The sequence below is a fragment of the Lineus longissimus genome, chromosome 17 (genome assembly GCF_910592395.1).
Source record: "Lineus longissimus chromosome 17, tnLinLong1.2, whole genome shotgun sequence".
Taxonomy (NCBI): Eukaryota; Metazoa; Nemertea; class Pilidiophora; order Heteronemertea; family Lineidae; genus Lineus; species Lineus longissimus.
Window position 1 is genome coordinate 919,384 of NC_088324.1, and position 27,602 is coordinate 946,985.

The 27,602-nt window shown below is 41.7% G+C and overlaps 2 protein-coding genes across 6 annotated transcripts in view; one reads left to right on the forward strand and one right to left on the reverse strand.

Moving 5' to 3' along the window:
• LOC135501342 (uncharacterized) overlaps positions 1-27,602 on the forward strand; it is a 54,111-nt gene that overhangs the window by 16,877 nt on the left and 9,632 nt on the right. The window contains exon 5 of one of the 5 annotated variants that reach the window (XR_010449582.1): positions 11,860-12,422. The exons of the other annotated variants lie outside the window; for them this stretch is intronic. The gene's annotated coding sequence lies outside the window, so the exon portion shown is untranslated. Of the gene's footprint in view, positions 1-11,859; positions 12,423-27,602 lie in introns of those variants that run through there. 5 annotated transcript variants of the gene reach the window in all.
• LOC135501341 (serine beta-lactamase-like protein LACTB, mitochondrial) lies at positions 15,596-26,005 on the reverse strand. The gene is made up of 5 exons (XM_064793401.1): positions 25,624-26,005; positions 21,525-21,782; positions 20,484-20,718; positions 17,022-17,187; positions 15,596-16,491 (listed from the first exon to the last, which is right to left on the reverse strand). The coding sequence occupies exons 1-5, from the start codon at positions 25,930-25,932 to the stop codon at positions 15,888-15,890; spliced, it is 1,572 nt and encodes a 523-aa protein (XP_064649471.1). The 5' UTR covers positions 25,933-26,005; the 3' UTR covers positions 15,596-15,887.

The following is a 27,602-nucleotide window of genomic DNA, read 5'->3' on the forward strand; positions in this document are numbered from 1 at the left end:
AATTTCTACAAACAAATCTTGCCTTAAATCTCTGTCAAATGAGTTTGGTGTGGTTTTTTGTCATTTCTTTGCAATGCTACATTTTTGTGTCAGACTTTCTCTCTGACAAACTTCCAGCAATCTTAGACTGCTTTGTTAATTACTACAAAATCAACCCAAAAACCAGGACGTCATGACTATCAGATAAGGGATGTTCCCAACAAATTGTTTTTGGAAAATAATCATGTTGTTGAAGGCATCCAAGGACCATGTGCTCATTTGGGGCTGGACATGAATAAAGAAACTGTCTTTGATCAGTGAAACTTGGGTGTATCATGAGAAAGATTTCAAGTGAGAAAGAGTAAAAAGTGTGGGAATGGGGGATACCCCCGCCCCCCCTAAAAAAACACCTGTGGCCATGTCTTCAAAACGACTTTATTGCCACCGAAGCTTTTTATTGGGCCGTTCAAAATTCCCACTTTTGTGAATGAATCCTGGTGCAGGAATTGCTTTTCAAACTGGCGGATAATTCTGTGAAGTCATTTCGATTTCACCCTGCCAACAGGGCAGTGAAGGTCGCATTGTTTTGCTGAGATTTCGGGGGCTGAAGCCTTGCAAATAACACATTTTCATTCACGTTTTTCGAAGCCATTTTAGGAAAAGATGTCGATTGTAGAAAGTGTACTTTTTAGTTTGTTAATTCAATAACAAGTAACATGTTGATTGGGGAAATCCCTGATTTGCTAAGCACAAAGGAAGTATCGATATCTACAGCATCACGTCGTAATGCCAAGGTGTCAAACCTTGGTTCCAGGCTGTGCCTCACTAGTGCATCGGCCCACATGGAGAGGATCAACGCATGGAGGGCTAACTCGGCTCAAATCGCTGTCAACATCGGAATATCATGATGATTCAGTCAGATTTTGAATTTTTTCTTTTTAGTGCAATTTTTTGACAGGGGTTTGGTTTAGTTGTTGATGGAAATGACTTATGTAGAATAGGTGGTGAATGGGCTGCCAAAAGCTTGGTAATATTGCCCATAGTTTTACCAATGGTCCTTTAATAATCCCATTGGTCCTTTTAGTCATAGATCATGGGCTGAAATGGCAGCGGACCGAACTTGTCTTGGTGGTGGGAAGGAACACACGCCAGTTCACCTGATTGAGCTTGGCATTATTTTGAGTAATCTTCTATAAGGTATTGGTATATTCCCTCCACTGTTTCTACTTGCTGAGATAAACAGTATGCCTGATATTAGGTCTGACCTTCTCAAAAACTTATTGCTGGAATTATTTTTAAAGTTCTCAAGTGTTATGTCTCGTGATAGATCAGACGATTTATTGAGTGGATTCTTTCTATTTCGAACTCAGTTGAAGTGGCGATATCCTGCTAGTCAACATTCTATTTAACCCGTTTTCTACTCTGACTGCCCTGTGACATTGGGTTTTTTTTAATCAAAACATCAGTCTGAAAATTAGCCTACTTCCTCCTTAAATACCCTTCATCATGTTCATAATGATATTTGATGAATAAAGTGTGCCATCAGTTAGAAGAATACAGTAGAACCTCCCCTTGCGGACGCCTCTACCATGCGGATGCCTCTGTATTACAGACAAGTCTGTTCAGTCCCGATCTACTTGGAATTGCGGAGACGGCGATGGTGACTTTTTGGTCCAATTACCTTGCAATTACAGACAGTGAACAAAAGCAATGGCTTCCCGTGTGCACTTAGGGAGTTGATTAGGCCCGGGTCTTTCAAACAACTCTGATTAGGCCTAACAAGTGAGAAGTTTCCATAATTGATGAATTAGACATTGTGTTCAGTTAATAAAGGTGGAGTGAATTCAATGTTTGTTGCTTCTCTAGTTACATCCTGAGGAAATCAGGGGTTAATGTTTGCTTCTCTGGCCGTGCCCACAAACCCCAGAGACATTCGCCCGCATTTGGTGAAGTAGCCAGCGCAGAAGTAAGTGCACCCAATCAGAGCGTTGCTTACATTTGAGTCTGGGAATGTCACACACTTAGAAGCTACGATATCCAAACTCACATGTTCCCTGTTTGTTTGATCTGATGAATAGAGAGTACTGTCTCCTTCATGGTGCACACTGTAACCTCGATCTGAGATTTCTTATTGTGATTTCCATTCATACAAATCATTAGAAGTACAGTACTAGGATCGAGGTTGACAGATATATTTGTCAGGATGCCCTAATTAGAATGACTTAAGTACTAACACTACAATGTAATAGCAATGTTGGTAATTATAAATTGCCTCCAGTAGAATAGTCATAAGGTATAAGGTATCATAATGAAATACTCTCGAATGTGCCTCTCAATGATGTTGAAATAATCAATAATTAAGACTGATTTCTTTTCATCAAAGTGCATATAAAGGACCCAAGACCCCCCATGAAACATACATATGAATCCACTATTGGACAATAATGGCATAACCTCCCTACTTAGGACACCTCTCTATCAGTGTTAATAGTTAATCAGCTATTGGATAATAAAGCGGATCCGAAGGCGAAAGGCATAAGCATTGAACAAATTATTATTACCCACTCACTGTTCATCCCGATTGAGTTGAATGTTGGATGGCATCCAACGACAATGTGCATGGTATCTACAGGGGGCTTGGCTTACATATCTAGAAACAGTCTTAGATCGGAGAGTTTAGAGTATTGACTAAAAGTGCTGTATCACGGTAACTTGGGACTCGATTATCACCAAGTTTTTATTACAGGTAGATGTAATAACATTATATCATCTTCAAAAATCATTATTCCCCATCAACCTGATCAGGGAAATGAATGTAAAGTGAAACTCAAACTTCAGCCTGATCAAATATGAAAATGTTATTGTGTCAATGATAATATGTTCAGTCCTTCAAAAAAGTAAATGGACACACAAAAATCAAATTTTCTTGAAAACGGCTGGTGATAAATCGATTCGGTTTGCTGCATTTGATAGGACATTTAGTTGTGCATCATGGTATCTACCACATAAAAATTAGCCATTTTATCTAATACCGACTTTTATTGATTTACAAAAGGCCCCAAAATCAACTTTTTCGTTTCCGATTTTTTTCGTACTTTTTCTTGATAGGATGAATCACCATGATGAAAAACCCACGTCCCCATCAAGGTGATGAAAATATCTTGTGTTAATTGGTGGGAAAACAGCATTTTATGTCAAAATTTTGCACCTTGTTTATTGACTTTGGAATTACTTTGGAGAAGTCGACCATAGCCAATTATGTCAGTTTCAACATGCAGCCCGAGTGTTAATTCCTTATTGGCTGAGGTTTTGAATGGGGGTGGAAATGTTGTTAACATTGATGTATTGTAAACGCGAGGGTAAAGTAATATTGGTGAACCCATTGTCCAGCTGCCAAATCCAGGCCTGGGAGAGCTATTCATAGGCATATAAAACAAGGCCATTGAAATGGTGACATGATTCCGGTTGTCTGGGCCAGGTGAATAATATCAAGGGGGCATCTCCGCAGTAGAAGACCGGGTAACAAAACCCTTTTGCACAAATGGGTTAATAAGTTGCAGATTCAAGTGAAAACTGTGGAATTTCTTAGATATTCACTCATAACTCAACAGAAGCTTCCAGTCAATATAAAATTTGCCCCCAAAAAATGCGTGATAAAAAAGTTGATTTTGGGACCTTTCATAAATCGAAAAAATTGACTTATAGGTAAAATAGCAAATTTCCAAGTGGTAGATATCATGATGCACAACTAAATGCCCTATCAAATGCAGCAAACCGCATCGATTTATCACCAGCCGTTTTCAAGAAAATTTGATTTTTGTGTGTCCATTTACTTTTTTGAAGGACTGTACATGTGTACTGAGACATGCCTGAGTTTGTGTGATCTGATGTATTCAAACTCATCTTGGCTGGCTTGTTCTAAAATAGGCATCTATCTGGCCAGAGACTATTAACACGACAAAGCCTGGATCCACCCAAGCGGCCTTTGATCGCCAATTGAGACGTGTCTCACTTTCTCTTCACTCATGTTGGACCTATTTTATGTGGGACATTTCCTGATCATTATTAATTTTTCTTCTTGTTAGCGTTTGCTCTGCACTTCCGTCAATCGTAAAATCCTTCATCAAAATGTCACGAAAAAATCTATCTTTTCAAATCATGAAGTTATTAATCTTAAAATAGAGTGGAATCATGCTCTGGTCACTTCTCTGACTTAAAGAAAGTTCTACAAAAGTTGTGTCTGCTTTCTTGATAATCGCAAAATATCAAACATCTGAGATTTTCAATTTTCGAAGATTTTTGTGAGATTTTCTTATCCCCTCAAAATCATAAATGACATTAAGATAATTTAAAGTGATACTATGATGTGATCTACAACTTTGTGGAAATACGTCCGTTTTTAATTGTTGATCACAAATGTAAATCTCAAATTTTCCATTTTTGATTAGATTTATTATAAAATCGCTGAATGTAAACTACTGCGACCGCAAAAATTTTCATGTTGTGACGTCATCAACGAAAACAGCATCGAAGCGAGCCGTCCGGGCGGGATTAAACCATCAATTTCTAGAAAATGTGCATTTCGATTCGAAAACCTTACTGATTTATGAGAAAGTGCCGTAGTCATTTGTCAAAAACAGCTTAAACATTATATGGTGAAATTTGACACGAGTTACCCTTTAAGGTTCAGAAGACGTCGGGTTGGGGGTCTGTGAAGTTGGCTCCCAGTTCCCAGTTCCCAGTTCCCAGTTCGCAGTTCCTTATTCGTACCCAAACATAGGTACGAATAAGGAACTAGGAAATGGGCTAAGCATTTCCCAGTTCCCAATTCAAATTTCTTTCAAATATTAACACTCCAAAGTTCGATAACTCAACTTGGTGGTTTTAACCCTTTCCTACCGAGCTCCCGATTCAACTATCAGTGACTTTAACCCTTTCTGACACATTTCCCAGTTCAAAATGCCAGCTCCTTATTCGTTTTAACTCATTTTAACCCTATATAAATCCATTTCCCTATTCAAATACTGGCTCCCGATTCAGCTACAAGTCACTTTAACCCTTTCTGACTCCATTTCATTCATTTGCAAGTCACTTTAACCCTTTCTGACTCCATTTCCCGGTTCAAAATGCCAGCTCCTAATTCGTTTTAACTCATTTTAACCCTATATAAATCCATTTCCCTATTCAAATACTGGCTCCCGATTCAGCTACAAGTCACTTTAACCCTTTCTGACTCCATTTCATTCATTTGCAAGTCACTTTAACCCTTTCTGACTCCATTTCCCGGTTCAAAATGCCAGCTCCTAATTCGTTTTAACTCATTTTAACCCTATATAAATCCATTTCCCTATTCAAATACTGGCTCCCGATTCAGCTACAAGTCACTTTAACCCTTTCTGACTCCATTTCATTCATTTGCAAGCCTCTTTAACCCTTTCTGACTCCATTTCCCAGTTCAAAATGCCAGCTCCTAATTCGTTTTAACTCATTTTAACCCTATACACGTATAAATCCATTTCCCTATTCAAATACTGGCTCCCGATACAGCTACAAGTCACTTTAACCCTTTCTGACTGCATTTCATTCATTTGCAAGCCTCTTTAACCCTTTCTGACTCCATTTCCCAGTTGCAAAATGCCCAGTTCCTTATTCGTCTTAACTCATTTCAACCCTCTATAAGTCCATTTCCCTATTGAAATGCTGGCTCCCGATTCAGCTGCAAGTCACGTTAACCCTTTCTGACTCCATTTCATTCATTTGCAAGTCACTTTAACCCTCTCTGACTCCATTTCCCAGTTCAAAATGCCATGGATCGAGTTTGTTTACAATATGCAGTGCCATCTTGGAAAAACCGTGACGTCACCGCGGTATCGTCCTTGATTTGCAAGTCACTTTAACCCTTTTGACTCCATTTCCCGGTTCAAAATACCAGCTCCTTATTCGTCTTAACTCATTTTAACCCTCTATAAGTCCATTTCCCTATTCAAATACTGGCTCCCAATTCAGCTACAAGTCACTTTTAGCCATTCTGACTCCATTTCCCAGTTCAAAATGCCAGTTCCTTATTCGCCTTAACTCCTTTTAACCCTTTATAACTCTATTTCCCGATTCAAATGCTGTCTCCCGATTTAGCTACAAGTCACCTTAACACTTTCTAAGCCCATTTCCCGGTTCAAAATGCCAGTTCCTTATTCGTCTTAACTCATGGGCCGCGTTTTGGAATTTCTCCAAAATTGGTAAACAATCGTTGAAGAGGAATCGATGATGCCGGTAAAAATTGACCAATATTACAGCCTTGCCTCTATCTTGACCTAACTTGAAAATAGTACACATGCCTACGGCCTATATAATGTATGCTATTGCGTGGCCTACTTACTGACATAGACTCCCTGTAGCCAGGTCAGAGCTATCCGTCCAATTTCAACTTAAGCTAAAAAAATTGCAATGCATCAGGTGTGGATATACCGCCCATCATGTGATGTCCAGTATAGCATGAAGCATGCTGTTTTATCTTTATCTGTTCTGTTAACACACAGACCATGCATACCTTGGCCTAGGAATTTTATTACGCAATGGAAGATTATAAGGGGATGTCAGCAGCAGATTAGGCTAGTTGCCCTTCGCCCTTCCTCTACGATCATAGATAAACATAAGACCAAGAGGTGTTAAGTGAGAATGGGTATTCCGAGGTAACAGGCCCTGGTACTCAGCTATACGCCTTTGATGCTGTGACTAGAGGCCCCAGGGCCGGGTTATGAGCAGGGCAGTTGCAGCTGGGATGAGTCGTTGATGCCTTGGCGTGATTTACTGGGTAGTATCAAAATTATATATGGCGAGTAAACAAAGAAGCATTTTAAACCTGGAATGAATGATCAAGTTTATATGCAATATTCATTGAAGGATGCGGTTAAGTATTGTTATGGTAAACAAAACTGAATGAATTTGTACAACAATTTGTACAACAATTTGTACAACAATTTGTACAACAGGTTCGTGAGAAACAACTCTTAAACAACTTGGTTATTCTAAGACTAAATTGAATCTGCTTTATTATTCACAAACATATCATATACGGGTTACAAATACGTACAGGATGAATGCAATTACTCTGATTGGTTCAGAGAAAGGGATTAAAATCAGGAATGGTAATTAAGTCGTCTCATTGACTGCAAGAGGGAGGAGCTTAGCGGCAAGCTGCAAGTGGTATAAACAAGCATGGTTACATACATAATTAGCTGGCGGCGACAGCTAGTACACAATAATACAAGATAAACCAGGGATACCCGTCTCAAAATAGTGCCACCTTCGTAGTGGCCATACTAAATAAAGCAACTGTGGTCATCCGCCTATCACCTGATTGTACGAGAAACTTCAGACTTAGCTGAGCAGGGTTAAAATGAGTTAAGACGAATAAGGAACTGGCATTTTGAACTGGGAAATGAAGTCAGAAAGGGTTAAAGAGACTTGCAAATGAATGAAATGGAGTCAGAAAGGGTTAAAGTGACTTGTAGCTGAATCGGGAGCCATCATTTGAATAGGGAAATGGAGTTATAGAGGGTTAAAATGAGTTAAGACGAATAAGGAACTGGCATTTTGAACTGGGAAATGGAGTCAGAAAGGGTTAAAGTGACTTGCAAATGAATGAAATGGAGTCAGAAAGGGTTAAAGAGACTTGTAGCTGAATCGGGAGCCAGCATTTGAATAGGGAAATGGAGTTATAGAGGGTTAAAATGAGTTAAGACGAATAAGGAACTGGCATTTTGAACTGGGAAATGGAGTCAGAAAGGGTTAAAGTGACTTGCAAATGAATGAAATGGAGTCAGAAAGGGTTAAAGTGACTTGTAGCTGAATCGGGAGCCAGCATTTGAATAGGGAAATGGACTTATAGAGGATTGAAATGAGTTAAGACGAATAAGGAACTGGCATTTTTTGAAGCAATATTCCTGTTTGTCACTGTTACAATACACCTTGGGATTTCACCCCAGACTGACCATAAAATTCCTAGGCCAAGCTCGGCATGGTCTGTGTGTTAACAGAACAGGTAAAGATGAAACAGCATGCTTCATGCTAAACTGGACATTGCATGATAGGCAGTATATCCACACCTGATGCATTGCAATTTTTTTAGCTTAAGTTGAAATTGGACGGAGAGTTCTGACCTGGCTACAGGGAGTCTGTGTCAGTAAGTAGGCCACGCAATAGCATACATTATATAGGCCGCAGGGATGTGTACTATTTTCAAGTTAGGTCGAGATAGAGGCCAGACAAGGACGATACCGCGGTGACGTCACGGCTTTTCCAATTGTAAACAAACTCGATACACGGCATTTTGAACTGGGAAATGGAGTCAGAAAGGGTTAAAGTGACTTGCAAATGAATGAAATGGAGTCAGAAAGGGTTAAAGTGACTTGTAGCTGAATCGGGAGCCAGCATTTGAATAGGGAAATGGACTGATAGAGGGTTAAAATGAGTTAAGACGAATAAGGAACTGGCATTTTGAACTGGAAAATGGAGTCAAAAAGGGTTAAAGAGACTTGCAAATGAATGAAATGGAGTCAGAAAGGGTTAAAGTGACTTGTAGCTGAATCGGGAGCCAGTATTTGAATAGGGAAATGGAATTATAGAGGGTTAAAATGAGTTAAGACGAATAAGGAACTGGCATTTTGAACTTGGAAATGGAGTCAGAAAGGGTTAAAGTGACTTATAGCTGAATTGGGAGCCAGTATTTGAATAGGGAAATGGAGTTATATAGGGTTAAAATGAGCTAAGACGAATAAGGAGCTGGCATTTTGAACCGGGAAATGGAGTAAAAAAGGGTTAAAGTGACTTGCAAATCAAGGACGATACCGCGGTGACGTCACAGATTTTCCAAGATGGCGCTGCATATTGTAAACAAACTCGATGAGACAAGACCACAATTGATTTTTTAAGCCTTTTAGCAGTTAAATTGTCAATGTTTGACCGCGACGCATCAAAGAACGCGTGGTGTTGTGAATCTGAAATTTAGATTATGTTATTCCGGATAGTCGGGCAAGTAAATGGTGAAAAATAAAATGGTGATTGACCACGGAAATTTTTTTTTAATCGACAAATTAGACAGACTTTGATATTTCCACTCTTTTCAGCCAACTGGCAGAAAAAACTCAAAACACGCCCCCTATTACCCAATTAGCAAAATTCGAAATTAATTTTTTCATCAAATAATTTCTTTATATCTGTAGACTTGCCACAACAAATATTTTTTCAATACCTCTCCAAATATGTACTTGAGAGTAAAAAACATGCACTCGTCTAATAGATAGGCCTGGACCCTCCAACCTATGAATATTCATTAGTGGTCTTGTCTCCGATCCACGGCACTTTGAACTGGGAAATGGAGTCAGAAAGGGTTAAAGAGACTTGCAAATGAATGAAATGGAGTCAGAAAGGGTTAAAGTGACTGTAAATGAATCGGGAAATGGAGTTATAAAGGGTTAAAACGAGTTAAGACGAATAAGGAGCTGGTATTTTGAACCGCGAAATGGGTCAGAAAAGGTTAAAGTCACTGATAGTTGAATCGAGACCTTGGTAGGAAAGGGTTAAAGTGACTGTAAATGAATCGGGAAATGGAGTTATAAAGGGTTAAAACGAGTTAAGACGAATAAGGAGCTGGTATTTTGAACCGGGAAATGTGTCAGAAAAGGTTAAAGTCACTGATAGTTGAATCGAGACCTTGGTAGGAAAGGGTTAAAACCACCAAGTTGAGTTATCGGACTGTGGAGGGTTAATATTTGAAAGAAATTTGAATTGGGAACTGGGAATAAATGCTTAGCCCATTTCGTACCCAAACACACCATGTTTCAAAATGGGTACGAATAACGAACTGGGAACTGGGAACTGGGAACTGGGAGCCAACTTCACAGACCCTCGGGTTGGCTGTGGAAGTGGGAAATGTTCAATGTTAAGATTTGCGAAATTCACAAAATGCTTTCGAAACATTCAAAGTGAAGACTTGAAGGGAGGGTATGTTTGTTCTCCCCACAGAATTAGTGTTTCAGAAGCCTGCAGCGGGTTTTCTGATGATTTTTTGGAAGAAGAATGTTGTGGAATCAGAAACAGCTTTGAGAGCTGCCAGAATCAGCGGCTGCCTGGATGCCACCCAACTAATTCTGGATGCCGTCATTGGACGTCCTGCATGCTTGTTGATAATCTATAGACCTGCCCATACAAAGAACTATACACCTAAGTAAATAAAACATGAAAACTTTATGTCCTCTTACCTTTTTAAAGTAATTTCAAACTGTGAGCTTCATCTTGCCTGACATTTATCACTCTCAAATAAAAAATGTTTGGTGATACTTCGTACTTAACCATTGGAAATCCCAGCATTTCTCTTTGATAATATTTCAAGTGGTGATATCCTAAGTGAAATATGTGTCGTGACAGGATGTCTGTCAGTGCATGACAAGAACTCTAAGAGCCAGAATCATGACATTTCACTGTGGATACTTCTGATAAGACTTCATGACATTATAACGACTAGCATATACTCATGGAGCGGGCAAAGTTGAAATGTAATATACATTAATTAAATGGACACGATGATTGAGCTACATTAAATTTCTAACGTTGCTGAAGTTTTATTAAAGGTTAAACACGAAATTAACTGCATTTAGGGACTTATTGCTGCTATCTACATGCAACCCCCAATAGATTGATTGGAGTACGCTATTTTGCACAATGCATTGAGACCAGTGACAGCAGGTCCTGTTCCAAATAAGGCCCTCACATATTAGGCATATCACCTACCCACTCCCGTACCCAATGCCACTGTCGGACCAAAGCCAGGCGCATGGAGAGATGCAGAACGCAATTCAAACTGACAACATCAGTCAGTAAAGAATAAATCAAAGAGCAAGCGCTGGCCACTGTACATATTTTGTCCATCCTGGCATAACTGTTTATTGATACCCTGACTGCATGTTCCGGTAGGCCACTCTGCAGAAATTGCCTTATCACTCAGGTCAGTGTTTCTCGAATAGAACTAAAATAGAACAGGCTAATCATTAATCTCCCTGCTAATACCCTGCACCATGGACCAGGTTGTATAGCACTACATACGTGCTGGAAGCTAATACTGATGTGGCAGGGAGAATATGCGTGAAGTTTGTGTATGCTTTTGAGAATGAGCGGAGCTCTCCAGTCGACGTGCTCTCTGAAAAGTTGTTATTTATTCTAAAACCACGAAGATATTCGACGTATGACACCCTCAGTGACACTCTTACTTATGATCCACACCTACGAAGTCAAAGGTTGCAAGAATTCGACGCATTTCCAAGGCCCAATTGAAACAAAAATTACCTCCTAAATAGCGGCCACAACGCGCATTATAGTATATAGATGTACTTTTCACGGTCACAGAGGTCATTTTCATTCAAAGGTGCCATGAGTTGAAAAGAAATTGGCACAGGGATCAGGCTGTTTGTGTTTATACATATGTGGCCCATCACGTCAATACCAGGCGCATATCGCTCTGAGTTTGGCAGGTTGAGACGGAGTTCATTTCTCTGTTGTCTACCTGTCGTAAAATCTGAGCACATCAATTTCTTCCTGGTGTCATTTAGGCTCATCTTCTGTGAGACCTGCACCAGGTTTTGCTGTGATGGGTCACATACAGTAGAACTTCCCATAGCGGACACCTCTCCATTAAGGACACCCTCTATATCAAAGTCACTAGTTTTGGTCCCAAATTGGATGTTTCCATTCAATTTGAGCTCTCTAATCAGGACACCTCTTTATTAGGGACAGAACTTGTCAGTCCCTAGGTTGTCCTTAATAGAGAGGTTATACTGCATATCCTATTGACTACCAACCAACACAAGTTCTGAATTGTTTTTCCAGTTCTGATATAACATCAAGTTGCTCCCTGATCATCAGATACCTCCAGCAGAGAGGTAACACCACCATCTTTGAATACCGCATGGGTGAGAAGCCGACCGTGATCCACCTGGCTGAGTATGCGGTCAGTTTAGAGGAGAAGAGAGATGACACGGAGGAGGCTGGAGAGTTAAGGGTTAAAGTGGTGTTGAGCAACACATCATCAATATCATTATTCTGGATGGCAATTTAGGATAGAAGTGTGAAATATAGGGAAATGAAATAATACAGGACTCAGGATAGGTTGTTTTCTTTAAGACCAAAAGAGTGCACCTCTAGCTAACTTACTCAACTTTAAAGAGGACTTTAGGCTAGGTTGGAGCTTGGGGGTGAAACTGGTGGTCTTCCTGTTGGGTTATGACCAATTAGCGGACTGGGTCATGATTGATTCCTCGTACAAGCACAACAGTTTTGATGTAGTGAGAGATAGGAGAGACCCCTATAGGCAACTTTGTGTAACTGTCAAAGAAAAGAAAGGTTTTTAATTTTTAATTCTGTACACATTGTATGATAATAAATATTTTAACGTATAAGGATGGTCGTTGTCTCAATTATGTATTTGCTCTTCATATTAAAATGAAACAGAATGTATAATTTACATGACCTGTAGGCCTATCTAAACAATGAGGTCCCAGTGTAATGTGAGTCTTCTCCTATGGAGCCCCGCCCATAGGAAGCCTCATCGGTTTGGCCGCCGCACATGCGCACCTCCGAGTTAGATAAGAGTACGAGGTGACGACGACCACACCAATATGAGGACGATTCTGTATTACAATCTACATGGAACCTACATATCCTAGGAGTTCATGAATAAAGCTAACAGCAGGATTTCATTCTTAACGACCTAATTTTTCAAAGACGAAGTCCCCCGCCCTTTAAAAATAACAAGAACTAATAAAGATAAAGAATACGTCATTTATCTTGCACTAGCTACCAATTTCTGACCATAGGGGGTTTTTACAAGATAAATCGGCTCCTATTCAGAAGCTATCGCTCCTATTGGCTGAGAGTCGCTTGATTTCTGTCATATAATGCCTCGAAAGGTTTAACTTGTGCCTAATAAATTCATGTTTTAAGAAAATGGTATCTCAATGAGGTCGTTAACCCCCTATAAGACATGCAGGCACCCATTATCGCGCTGTAGCACATCTTGACAGACAAGACCTCGAGACCCCCTACCCCCCCCCCCCATCCGCGCCTGATGAAACAAGCTCGATCAAATGCAATAGCATACTTATGAGTTTGAAAGGCAGTCAGTTGGTGTGTTAACTGCGAAGAATATCACAGGAACACTTAAGATTTCGGAAATCAAGTCAAAACTGCTGCAGCAGAAAGTCATTCCCTAGTGTCTGTGCTTGATTATTCAACATATATTTATTGCAATGATAGTCATTCAATGGAGCCGGTGGAGAAGTTTGAGGATAGAATGTCTGAAAACTAATCATTCAATTATCAGACGGTCATCGCCTCTTTGAACAATATACCATATCCCGTAAGAATACAATAGGGCCGGACGCGTTTTACAGAGGACATTTTCTATTTCTACGCCGGGGATAAACTGCGCAGTTAGAAATTTCAGTCGCAAGCCAGACTACGTTGTGATTGGTTGGTGTGCGGTGTGATTAACGGCTATCATTTGACAAGCATTTCAAAATATGGGCCTATCGATGGTCTAAAGCACGACCACGCTCGATGATTGGCGAGTGGTCCTTTACCGCGAAGATCAGAGCCCTGATAGATGTCAATTACTTCAGCAAAGCCATGATTATTCATACAAAGTTTGAGAGCTGACACTGTCAGTGTCAAGTGTGTTGATGGGTGTAACAAGCCCCATACTGAACTTCCAGGACCGCCTCCCCCACACATTGAGGGTAAAGATGATCAAGCCCGGCTTGGCATGCCAAGGACCAAGCAAGTCCATTATTTGTTTTCGAAGAACCAAAGTTTATGGGTTAGTGCAGGGAGTTGTAATAAGAATGTCATATCATCATGCGGATGAGTTACATGTTTACCAGGCGCAACAGTCGGCTTGGCACCAGCAGTGTCACGTCGGAGTGACAGTATTATTTATCATTATCATGATATCAAATTACAAAAGGTTGAAAATGGCAGGTTGTCTTTAATTCATTAAGCCGCAAGCCTGAGAAATCTTGGTTATAACCAATATCTCATCTGAAGTTGTCATTGCTGCCATATCGCCTGGTTGCTGCACATTGCTGCCATATCGCCTGGTTGCTGCCATATCGCCTGGTTGCTGCCACATTGCTGCCATATCGCCTGGTTGCTGCCACATTGCTGCCATATCGCCTGGTTGCTGCCATATCGCCTGGTTGCTGCCATATCGCCTGGTTGCTGCCACATTGCTGCCATATCGCCTGGTTGCTGCCACATTGCTGCCATATCGCCTGGTTGCTGCCACATTGCTGCCATATCGCCTGGTTGCTGCCATATCGCCTGGTTGCTGCCACATTGCTGCCATATCGCCTGGTTGCTGCCACATTGCTGCCATATCGCCTGGTTGCTGCCACATTGCTGCCATATCGCCTGGTTGCTGCCACATTGCTGCCATATCGCCTGGTTGCTGCCACATTGCTGCCATATCGCCTGGTTGCTGCCACATTGCTGCCATATCGCCTGGTTGCTGCCACATTGCTGCCATATCGCCTGGTAGAAGCAGGGTGGTTAAAAAGGGACAACTTGGGGAGTGGATTTACCTTGTCAGGAGGATGATACCCGTGTTGCCATGTGGCACAACTTGTTGCATCACACTGATGCTGTCTTTTATAATGCGTTTTGCCAGTGTTGCCGAGGCAGTTTTGGACCTGGCTTGTCATATTCAGGCACGGCTATGGTTATACCTCGTTCCCGTCATTGTTAATTGTGGTTCACTGATTTTTATCTCACATGGGTGAGCTTCTGTCATCACGTCTTGTCCGTCTTCTGTCGGTCCGTCGTCTGTCAGCAATAGGGACATTTTTGCTCACTATTGAGTCCAGAAAGTTGAAACTTGGTGTGAGGATGTCTTATGACAACATGACTTGACACAAAAATAATCATCACCATTTGACCTTCTTTCTGGGCCTACTTTTCAGGTGTAAGTAGGTCAGGTCGTAAAACTCAATGTCAGTTATATCAAAAAACCTTCACAGTGTGATCCTCAAAGATGGACATAGAGCGTATAACATTTTGACTTTCACCTAATTTCCAAGGTGAGAAAGGTCAAACCCTGAAATTCCACTGAAATCGACACATTTAACTACTATTTGTCTGAGATTCTTCAACTTTTATATGGAGACACATATTGGGCAGCTGTACAAGTTGACTCAATTTAGGTCAATTGTGACCTAGTTTATCAAGTTCAAAGAGGTCAAACTCTAAAAGTGTCATTGACAGTGCCACATTTTGTCATATCTAAAAGTCAATTTAACCTCCATATGTCATTTCATCTGCAACTGAATTATTCCCAGGTGAGCACAATATCCCCAGGACGTTTCATTTCCTTTTTTGCTTTTTGGAGAAGTCACAGACGGAACTGCTGGAAGCAATTTTTTGTATAAAAATCAAACATATGTCGTATTCATGTTCATGATGTCTTTATGTCAGATGAGACTGCATGGATTTTCAGATTTAAAACAAGCACAATTTTTTCAAAACAATTTATTTTCATGAGGCAATACATCTCAAGTAGATCAGTTGCCCTCAAAATCATTCACATTGGACATTACAACTTTTGACAAGCAAAACAAAACTTGGCAGAAAACAATGCTTGTCGACTGATTGCTGATTGATTAACACAGTGGCACAGAGTGATGAGTGGTCAAATTAAACCCCCCCTGCAATGTGACTCACTTTTTTATTGGTGTCATGGTATGCACGATTTTGTCAGGCAGTGACATTAACCTGTATGCCTGCGTGCTTAACAAACAAGGTGACTAGAAATAAGTTGTTCACGCTTATTTTGGTGTGCGACATGAAAATTGGCATGGAAGAAGTTACTTGCCTTGAATCGGCATGGGAACATCTTCAAATAAAGCAGCTATCTCCATGGCAACCTTAGCAAGTCCAACACTACTCAGATTTGTTATTATACCAACAACCACACCACTAGGGGGCACTGTATGACTGCCTTCACCCTCACGTGGAAGGATAACCAAGGCACTGGAAGCACCAACAGCTCCACCTGTATGTGAGATATAGAAACGCTGCTCCTGACAACAACCATTCGTCTTCTTCTCAGGAACAACAGCCCAGCCTAAAGCAAAGTGACCATTCTTATCCCATGAGCACTTGGCCTTCTCATTCACGTCCCAAGTCTTTACTATAGTCTGCCGACTTAAATATCCTGGAAGACCTTTTGCTTTGATTATGTCTTTTTCATGATTTACAACCAACTCCTCTGATTCATTAGACATATGAATTCCGGTAGACAGCTCAGAAGAAAAGTTGTTTGGATGCCATTGGTAACTGTATAAAATAACATTGCCAAACTTTAACAAGTCTCCAACAGTTGAAAGTAATCCACCTCCAGCCCACTTGTAAGAGTTGTCCACGTATGGTGTATTCATTATTTTACCTTTATTGTTCCTTTCATAAAACCTGAAAAAAGACAATCAGTTCATTATTGAAAAAGTTTAATGTAGGCTTTATTCGCGAGCTTTTGGAGATAAAAGTGAAAGGAGACAATCTTGGTAATGATTGCGTGCAGCACTTGCATACATATCATGTATACCATGATGACAGTCTAGAGCTTCTACACGGTAAGTGCTTGAATACTGGGTCATGTGGGCAAAGGAATTGAATTCTGAGCCTCAATCAGGGGCCAGTAAGGGTTTAAAACAATGTAGAGGGTATAACTAGAAGAGGGAGCATAAAGAAATTTATAGAGGAACTTCTGTGAATTCATTCTCCTTCAACTTTAACCCTTCATGGACATTATTTACCACCATCCTGAGCCTTGATTCAGTGGGCTGTGATGTGACCTTATACCAGAAGGAACTACAGTGAAGCCTGGTAAAGATTTTCTTCCGAAAATAGATGTAGACTGGCACCCCCAAAGGGGGAGGGGCAAGGTACGAACGACCCCCTTTTGGAAAGAAGTCATTGAAATTTGGAGAAGAACAACTTGCCTTGATCTTCCATAAATCAGCGGCTCGTTTTCATCTAGATACGTCCTCGTCATGCCAAGCTCTTTGAATAAACTACGCAGCATGTCCGGGAATTCCTTCTTAGTGGCGCCCTCTAACACAGCACTAACAAGCGTCCAAGCGTGGGTTGAGTAGAGGAACTCAGTGCCTGGAAATAAAAAGACAGTCCAGCTCATATTCATATGAACACGTCAAGCAAAACATGTGTCTCCAATGAAATGGTCCAGGGACCATGTGCTCACCTGTTGTCCAAGGACACAAAGGAGACAGATGTACCCATGGACAACATCATCTTTGATGTGTGGGTTCAGGGGTACATTTGTAACAAGATCTGTAGCGAATACAAAACGTGCCATTATTGCCGAACGTTGATCCTGACGGTACACTTTGACCTCTGTGACCTTGAAAATACATCAAGTCAAGCATCCATATTATATAACACTTTAAATATTTCAGCCAGCTTTGACCATTATCAGAGGAGTTATCACACTTTTTGTGTTTTCGCATAACGCCCCTGGTAGCCAAATGAGGACTGGTATTGGGCGGCAATTTGGCACATAATTTCCCCCTACCTTAGGATTCATTTGTACAAAGTTTGGGGTCTGTAGCTAAAGCGGTAACACAACGTGCCACTATTGTCGAATGGTGGTGCCGACAACACAATTTGACCTCTGTGACCTTGAAAAATAGGTCGAATCAAAAATCTGTATGCCTTAAAAATGTCAGCGAGCTGTGACCATTATTACGGGAGACATAACACTTCTTGTGTTTTTTTCAAAAGACCCCTGTTGGCCAAACTGGAAATCATAAGGGGCTACGATTTGGTGTCCAAGTAGCGGTCACCCAGGGGTATGTGTGTACTAAGTTTAACTTCCGTAGCTTAAGGGGTTTAGAAACATGCCCCCATGTCTAACGCCGGATGAATCGCTTTGACAAAGGGTCACAGGTGAGCCAAAACACACTGTACAGTCTCGCTCATATTGACATCAACACCTCCATCATACAATATCTCCCTGCCAAAACACACTGTACAGTCTCGCTCATATTGATATCACCACCTCCATCATACAATATCTCCCTGCCAAAACACACTGTACAGTCTCGCTCATATTGATATCAACACCTCCATCATACAATATCTCCCTGCCAAAACACACTGTACAGTCTCACACTCATATTGATATCAACACCTCCATCATACAATATCTCCCTGCCAAAACACACTGTACAGTCTCACTCATATTGATATCAACACCTCCATCATACAATATCTCCCTGCCAAAACACACTGTACAGTCTCGCTCATATTGATATCAACACCTCCATTATACAATATCTCCCTGCCAAAACACACTGTACAGTCTCGCTCATATTGATATCAACACCTCCATCATACAATATCTCCCTGCCAAAACACACTGTACAGTCTCACTCATATTGATATCAACACCTCCATCATACAATATCTCCCTGCCAACACACTGTACAGTCTCGCTCATATTGATATCAACACCTCCATCATACAATATCTCCCTGCCAAAACACACTGTACAGTCTCACTCATATTGATATCAACACCTCCATCATACAATATCTCCCTGCCAAAACACACTGTACAGTCTCACTCATATCAACACCTCCATCATACAATATCTCCCTGCCAAAACACACTGTACAGTCTCACTCATATAGATATCAACACCTCCATCATACAATATCTCCCTGCCAAAACACACTGTACAGTCTCACTCATATTGATATCAACACCTCCATCATACAATATCTCCCTGCCAAAACACACTGTACAGTCTCACTCATATAGATATCAACACCTCCATCATACAATATCTCCCTGCCAAAAAACACTGTACAGTCTCGCTCATATCAACAACACTGAAATTCTGAGACTCTAGGTTCTGCAAAAAGAGGGGACTAAGGTATCTCCATTGAAATACAGGGTGGATTGAGAGGTGACATTCGTTTGGAAGTTCCTATCTCAAACCTGCTTAAACCTAGGCCGTTTTCAAGACAAAAATGGTGTGGAGTCATCTGTTGGTGCAAGGGTGATATGAAGACATCAATGGAAAGGGCCTTGCTCCTTCTTTATCATACATCCAATGAAATATTCATGGCATCATTAATTATCACATAAAAGCCGATTGTTTCAGGATTACCTTTTTATTGACCCACCCTCTATAACTCAAATTGATTATCTTTTCACAAAAACCAAGGTAAACACATTTTGAGTAAGGAGCAAAGACACATCATCATGCTACCTCAGTTCAAAGCTAGGAGTGAGGAGCAGACACATCATCATGCTACCTCAGTTCAAAGCTAGGAGTGAGGAGCAAAGGCACATCATCATGCTACCTCAGTTCAAAGCTAGGAGTGAGGAGCAAAGACACATCATCATGCTACCTCAGTTCAAAGCTAGGAGTGAGGAGCAAAGACACATCATCATGCTACCTCAGTTCAAAGCTAGGAGTGAGGAGCAAAGACACATCATCATGCCACCTCAGTTCAAAGCTAGGAGCGAGGAGCAAAGACACATCATCATGCCACCTCAGTTCAAAGCTAGGAGTGTGGAGCAAAGACACATCATCATGCTACCTCAGTACAAAGCTAGGAGTGAGGAGCAAAGACACATCATCATGCTACCTCAGTACAAAGCTAGGAGTGAGGAGCAAAGACACATCATCATGCTACCTCAGTACAAAGCTAGGAGTGAGGAGCAAAGACACATCATCATGCTACCTCAGTTCAAAGCTAGGAGTGAGGAGCAGACACATCATCATGCTACCTCAGTACAAAGATAGGAGTGAGGAGCAAAGACACATCATCATGCTACCTCAGTACAAAGCTAGGAGTGAGGAGCAAAGACACATCATCATGCCACCTCAGTTCAAAGCTAGGAGTGTGGAGCAAAGACACATCATCATGCTACCTCAGTTCAAAGCTAGGAGTGAGGAGCAGACACATCATCATGCTACCTCAGTTCAAAGCTAGGAGTGAGGAGCAAAGACACATCATCATGCTACCTCAGTTCAAAGCTAGGAGTGAGGAGCAAAGACACATCATCATGCTACCTCAGTTCAAATCTAGGAGTGAGGAGCAAAGACACATCATCATGCTACCTCAGTTCAAAGCTAGGAGTGAGGAGCAAAGACACATCATCATGCTACCTCAGTTCAAAGCTAGGAGTGTGGAGCAAAGACACATCATCATGCCACCTCAGTTCAAAGCTAGGAGTGAGGAGCAGACACATCATCATGCTACCTCAGTACAAAGCTAGGAGTGAGGAGCAAAGACACATCATCATGCCACCTCAGTACAAAGCTAGGAGTGAGGAGCAAAGACACATCATCATGCCACCTCAGTTCAAAGCTAGTAGTGAGGAGCAAAGACATTGCACTGCAAAAAACTTGGTATTATTTTTCCTCTCACCTGGCTTATGTATCAACTCATCATCTTTAAAGATCATCAAGGCATCCTTCACACTCGCATATTTCTCCTTCAGATTATACTCCTTCATCTTTAACTCATTCTCGTTCTTGACCAACTTCTTGCCTTCTTTCTTCTCTCGTTCCTTTTCTTGCTTCTTCTTCTGAATCTCTTCAGCCGTCTCATAGTGTCTGATCCCGCTCACGTGTGACAATAGATGACGCGTTGTTATGGTAACCTGATACATGATGGAGACAATTTTACAGGGTGTGCCAACATAGTTGATAAACATGCCAAATAATCACTGGAAGGAAACTTAAGGATCGTATACTATCAAAATGATGTGATGAAAACATGGTGGTCAACGTAGACCACCGATCTCGATGGCCTAGTGGTCAACCTCTTGACTACCGGGCCGTTTGATATTAGAGTCTTTCAGCAACATCTAATCTCCTACCCATATAACGTATCCGTATCTATAGCCTGTCACCTTGAGATGGAGTGAATGCCCTTGCCTCGTGAATCAAACAATGCATATATCTGATCAATCGACGGGTGAACCGGATGTTATAGATGGATATCTTTTAAGATGACATCATTACCGTTGGCTCCGTTACTCGTATCTCAAGAGGGCATCACGTGTCATAACAATATCAACTTCCACGATCATTGTTGGTTTCACTTGGATACGAGGAGTTTTTCTCGCCTATCTCGTGACTTATATGATATTTTAGAATAAAACTTGGGTACGATTTTGTTACAATGACAGTCGTACATCTTCGGTTAAAAGCATCATTATGTTATCGAGAGAAATCTCACCAGGACGACAGTTTATCGCCACTTTTCTTCATGAAAACCATGTTGAAGAGATACGAGAGTGCGCGCGCATGATGTTTACAAATTAGCTGTGACGCCAGCAGATATCCATCTATTATTGGCCGATATATGACATGTCATTTTGAATACGGACAAAACCTTTTTGAGCTGATGTTTTGTGGGTTGTCCCAGATCATTTCTAGCATTATCCTGCAAGTAACTGGTTACCTTTTCCCCCTCAAAGGTTTTCTCTGGAAATTCCTTCACATATTCTTGAACCGGTTTATCAATATCAAGTTGATTGTTCTCCATCAGCTTGGCAACTATCGTCATGGTGATAACCTTGGAGATGCTGGCTATCCTCATGACTGTCTCCGAGTTGCAGTGGACACGATTCTCAACATCAGAATAGCCCGATCCTTCTTTCCAGACATGCTCACCATCAACACACACACCAACCACAATTCCTGGGGCACCAACCTCATCCTGAAAGAATACGATTCATTATTCAAATGTGCGGGATCAAGGGCTCAATATCAATCTCTTAGAACCGAGATGGTCATGACATATATACAAAACTATTTTACCAATAATCTGTCCAAATGATACGACCAGACACTTCTTCCAGCAGGAGATTTTCTACTTCCACACAAGCAAATCAGTCATCAATTGGCACAGTTAAAAACACATCGTGGAGATTCCACTTCCATACCCGGGTGGACATAACACTCAATTCAATCAATCAAGGAGATTCGTATAGGTAAAAAACTTCCTTGTTCCAATTCAATTCACATATTCTCAACTTGTTCACCCTCAACAACAAAGACCCACAGATACCTCTGCATTGGAGAGTGCCCTGTATTAATCATTTGCATGGAATGAGTGTTCACTTCAATCAACATCAAACAGCTCTCTATGGCAAAGCTCATCATTGTTCAAGTAACGGACATCGCTTGCCACATAATGGTGTTTTTTTAACCATCTACTTCATCACAGACACAAACAACACCACGTGACCATCTGTTACTTCGCCATGTGCTCTTCTAAACTTAGCATATGCTGCCTCCTTGAAAAACTCTTATTCTAGCCACACCCACGCACCCTACCTCCGATCCGAGACACCATGTGACTCAAAACCTTCAGTCTGAGACACCTCACACCCTACCTCCGATCTGAGACACAATGTGACTCAAAACCTTCAGTCTGAGACACCTCACACCCTACCTCCGATTTGAGACACAATGTCACTCAAAACCTTCAGTCTGAGACACCTCACACCCTACCTCCGATTTGAGACACAATGTGACTCAAAACCTTCAGTCTGAGACACCAAGCACCCTACCTCCGATTTGAGACACCATGTGACTCAAAACCTTCAGTCTGAGACACCTCACACCCTACCTCCGATCTGAGACACCATGTGACTCAAAACCTTCAGTCTGAGACACTTCACACCCTGCCTCCGATCTGAGACACCATGTGACTCAAAACCTTTAGTCTGAGACACCAAGCACCATACCTCCGATCTGAGACACGGTGTGATCCAAGACAACATGCACCCTACCTCGGATGTGAGACCACACCATTGGGCCCAAAACCTCTGATCTGTGGCACCATGGGATCCAAAATCTCCGATCTGAGACACAATGCACCCCACCTCTGCTCTGGTGTGAGACACCATGTGATCCAATACTTCCAATCTGAGACACAATGCACCCCACCTCTGCTCTGGTGTGAGACACCATGTGATCCAAAACTTCCGATCTGAGACACCATGCACCCCACCTCTGATCTGGTGTGAGACAACATGTGATCCAATACTTCCGATCTGAGACACAACGCACCCCACCTCTGCTCTGGTGTGAGACACCATGTGATCCAAAACTTCCGATCTGAGACACAATGCACCCCACCTCTGCTCTGGTGTGAGACACCATGTGATCCAAAACTTCCGATCTGAGACACCATGCACCCCACCTCTGCTCTGGTGTGAGACACCATGTGATCCAGTACTTCCGATCTGAGACACTATGCACCCCACCTCTGCTCTGGTGTGAGACACCATGTGATCCAATACTTCCGATCTGAGACACCATGCACCCCACCTCTGATCTGGTGTGAGACACCATGTGATCCAATACTTCCGATCTGAGACACTATGCACCCCACCTCTGCTCTGGTGTGAGACACCATGTGATCCAATACTTCCGATCTGAGACACCATGCACCCCACCTCTGATCTGAGACATCATGGGATCCAAAACCTCTCATCGGAGGTCCACCCTCAGATGTGAGCCACCATTAATTGGGCCTAAAACCTCCGATTTGAGACACCATGCACCCTACCTAAATCTGACAAATCGAATCCGTTTCAAAGCACTTCACCACCCCATATAAGAATCGAACCCTTGACTTGCCCAAAGCCCTTCACCACCCGACTGAAGAGTAAATTTGAGGAATGGAATCCATGACCAATCAAAGCACTATGTATCCCAGGTGCCAAGTGTCTAATGTACATAAAATTTGAAGAATCTTTGACAAGTGTTAATGTACCACCTTCAGCAAAATTTTAGAGTTTGACCTTTCTGACCTTGGAAACTAGGTAATAGGTTAAACTAGTGTGACGTCACAAGGCTAGCCAATCAGCCCATTGTTTGTCAACCAATCATTTTCGCAATAAGCACCTCGCACTTCGTCCCTTTTGGAGGCCAGGTATTGGTCTGAGTCGGTCTTACCCCTGACAGCAATATGTGTGGAGTCGACCAATAAAGATTAGATAAAACACAAGTAACATCAAATTTCTCAACAGTGTTATTTCATTGTTCTGTTGTTTGATAATTTGGATGGATGAGGAAATGAATCTTGATGCTCTTTCTTCTTCACTGCAATTTTGACAATCTTAAGAAATGCCCGGGTTTTTGTACAAAATGGCGCTGTTGATACCAGCGGTTTACACATGTTACACAATCGTGCAACATTGACATTTTCGCTAGGATATTATCTCCTAATGTGTTGCCCATCTGTCTGGAGTTAGCCGTCTTCTAAATCAAGTTTGCTTTGAAACGGTCTCCAAATAGACCGTATGCGAAATAAATTTTGTCCATTTTGAAAAGACCTTTTCACAGGCAACGTAAGGTTACCTCAACATGAAAGTCATGTTTTAAATCAAATCACCACCAAAAGCATTCAAAATATCATGAACATTGGAAGACATGGACAATGATTCAAGTAAATTGCTTGAATAAGTTTGTATATTTTTACTTTTTGCCATGGTAAACAAACGTTGCCTGTGAAAAGGGTTGTTTCAAAATGGCCAAAGTTTTTTCAAGACCCGTGTCTTCGCCGTGTGTCAAAAAAACCCGGGCAAACCTATCAGTGATGTTAGATAATGGTTAATAGCCCCGGCGACAGGTGCGCTGTAAGTAGGGAGCTCTCCTGTGTTTCTTTCCCGTTGGAGGTGAATTTCACATGCGCAATACCGAGGCAACTGCACCGCGCCATCTGTCGCCGGATCTTAGAACTTGCAATTGCCGTGTCTACTCAGATTCCACCTATCAAAAACCGTGTTGAACACGGGTCTAAATTAGCCCCCGATTAGCCCCATCGAGCTTGATGGGGCTAATAGACACAGGGATTTGACACACAGGTCCATTAAGACACGGCAATTCATAGGTGTAAGCGCAAAAGACACGGGGATTTGATAGGTGGAAGTACGACTTATGTTTTTCACCAACCGCTATGGGCAGGCTACAAGTTTGTTAACATGGTAGTGTTTTAAAAGCAATGCATATTATGGTTTAAGCGCATGCACTCTGTGTTTATTATCTATTCCATACGAATAGTGAATTTGGCAGTAATGGCCAATGCCGAGTTAAAGATTCATGCACTTGATTGGGAACAACGTTTACGAGGACATTGCATTACGTCACGTCACAGTAATGTAAGACCGTCAGAGCTGCAATGCATCGTGACGTGATGACGGCCAACACTATGTAAACGTTGTTCCCCATCAAGTACATGAATCTATAGTTAAGATGAAAAAGGAAACCTTCTCTGAAGTATTTTTTCTTTTATCGTCTTAAGTTTTGAGACAAGGCCTGACTTAGAGTAGACCACATTCAAAAGCCGGTTAGCAGTCAGATACAAGTAGGCAAATACAAGTGCTTGCAAATACAAGTACCTGCACTGTCATGTCAGAATGATCCACTGTCAAGATTTGCTGTTACCGACTGGCCGACTTTCTAATGTGGTATATTAGTAGAAGAACGACAGGTGACTCACCGGTGGCGAGGTGAAGCCGCCGCCGATGGAATCATTATGATTATACCTTTACTCTTTGGATAATGTCTCTACTCTCTTGTATTGCATTTTCAAGTGTTCTTCTCTTCCGTGAGACGTTCACCTGGTCCCCCTGTCCCAACACTGTATCTTTGCGCAGCCAGGCAAAAGCCCCAACACAACCACACAGCACAAGAGGTGCAGAAATGTACACCAGTGAATTCCACTTCCAGGATCGGAACTTTTGACCTCCATTATTTTCACAATAGGCCCTTGTTGGGAAGATTTTGGCACACTGAACTCTTGACAATAATAGAACCTTTGATGCAGATCGTAATGATATAAAATTCCAGTGCATTTTATTTCATAAAGTATGTTTCGATTCTAAATTTCTTGCTATTTTATCAAATCCAGAATCAGCTGATGTTATAAACGTCACCAGATCGTGTGTTGTTTCAAAGATTGATGATGTAAACTACGTCATCGTACTTGTGGTTTGACCTGAATTTTTAGCAGTCTCCAAGCGTCGTCAACGGTGACTACAACCGTTTAGTCTCACTCGATCTACTGTCTCTGCCACAGTTGGTTACCAAGGCGCTTTGAACAATGGGAACAATCGACGGTTATTCGAACCGCCACGGTGCATCGGGCCATTGTTTCCGGTCTTATTCGCACCGTCAGAAACACCATTACGGTGAAAGGTGCCGTATCGTGATGGTGCGAATAATACGGAGTGAATAAATAGATCGCACCGTGGTGACATGGGTGATGGTGGGAATGGAAAGTAGGCCTAATTCATGATTGAGGTGGTGTTTGTTTGTGACGAGTGTTGGAAGTGCCTTTACTCCTGGCTCCGGGTGTTAGCCTGGTACCACTGGCCACCGTCAGACGACGCTGTTGTGTTTGACCTTGACTTTTGTATTGACGGGACGGACGGAGGCCAGGTTCCAGCCACCATCTATAAATAGATAATGACGTCATTGCGGGGAAGCCTGTCAACAAATCCGAAAGCGAGGTAAGTGCGAACAGGTGTGTATTAACATTCACCCTCACTAAAGCAAGTTTGGATTTCAATGAGAAACGGCTTGTAAAGGCCATACAGGAAACGATTCGTATCAACAAAACTACGGGCCGTATCGTCTGTTTCATGCTTTTTTTGCATTACGCCCCCTGGTGCCAAACAAAGAATAATTTTGAAACGAAATTTGGTGTGAATTTGTAAACAAAGTTTTAAGTCCAGACCTCAAGCGGTTACGGGTACACACTACATTTATTATCAAATTGCTAATGCATCAAAAAGTTGAATTGGTCAAGTTTAGCGCCCCATAGATTTTTCCCAGACGTGCCGATGAAAGTCAATTTCCGGCAGATAATACAGCCCGGGGTCAGATCTTCAAACCATAGAAATTTTGTTGTGGGCTGACCGTGATAATTACCAGGCTGGGGGTCTGAAGTTTTGGGGGTCATTTTAATTTTCATTTTAATTTTCATTTCATTTGTGACCGGTGAATCGACTTTTCAGCCAACGAGGGGTTAATTTGGCCATTGGGACCACAAAACTTAGGCTCCTAAACTGAAACGTCGTCATCGTCTTCTAATGGAAAGGAAATTCATGATTTTGAGTTTTAAAAACACGTATTCATAATGGAAAACACATCCATACTGGTGACTGACACCATGTATCGAACTTGACGTACCGGGGTAAAACATAATGGTCGCTCCCCCATTTCGCTCGTTTCGTTTCTTTTCGTTGCGCAAAGTCCATTAAGCCATTTCCTGCTGATGATGACGTCCAGGACATTGTGGTGGCATGTATGTACGACACAGCGGGTTCCATTGGTAATGTTTGGTGGTTCGAGTGATCTGAGGATGATTACTGGACAGCCTTTTCAAGAATGAGGCGGTGTGGTGGTAAGCCTGGGATGTGCAATGTGTTGAGGAATTCGACTGGGAAGTGGATTGCTTCTTCTGGGGTGAGAGTGGTGTCATATGAGTGGTAGAAGTGTTGTGTACCCATTTCACAATCCC

Excerpts from the sequence above, each read along its gene's own strand:
- LOC135501341 (XM_064793401.1), bottom strand. The coding sequence starts at position 25,932 with ATGCACTGGAATTTTATATCATTACGATCTGCATCAAAGGTTCTATTA. Across the intron at positions 21,783-25,623 it reads ACATTATCCAAAGAGTAAAG|GATGAGGTTGGTGCCCCAGG; the intron begins GTATAATCATAA and ends GTATTCTTTCAG. Across the intron at positions 16,492-17,021 it reads CTGATTTATGGAAGATCAAG|GTTTTATGAAAGGAACAATA; the intron begins GCAAGTTGTTCT and ends GTCTTTTTTCAG.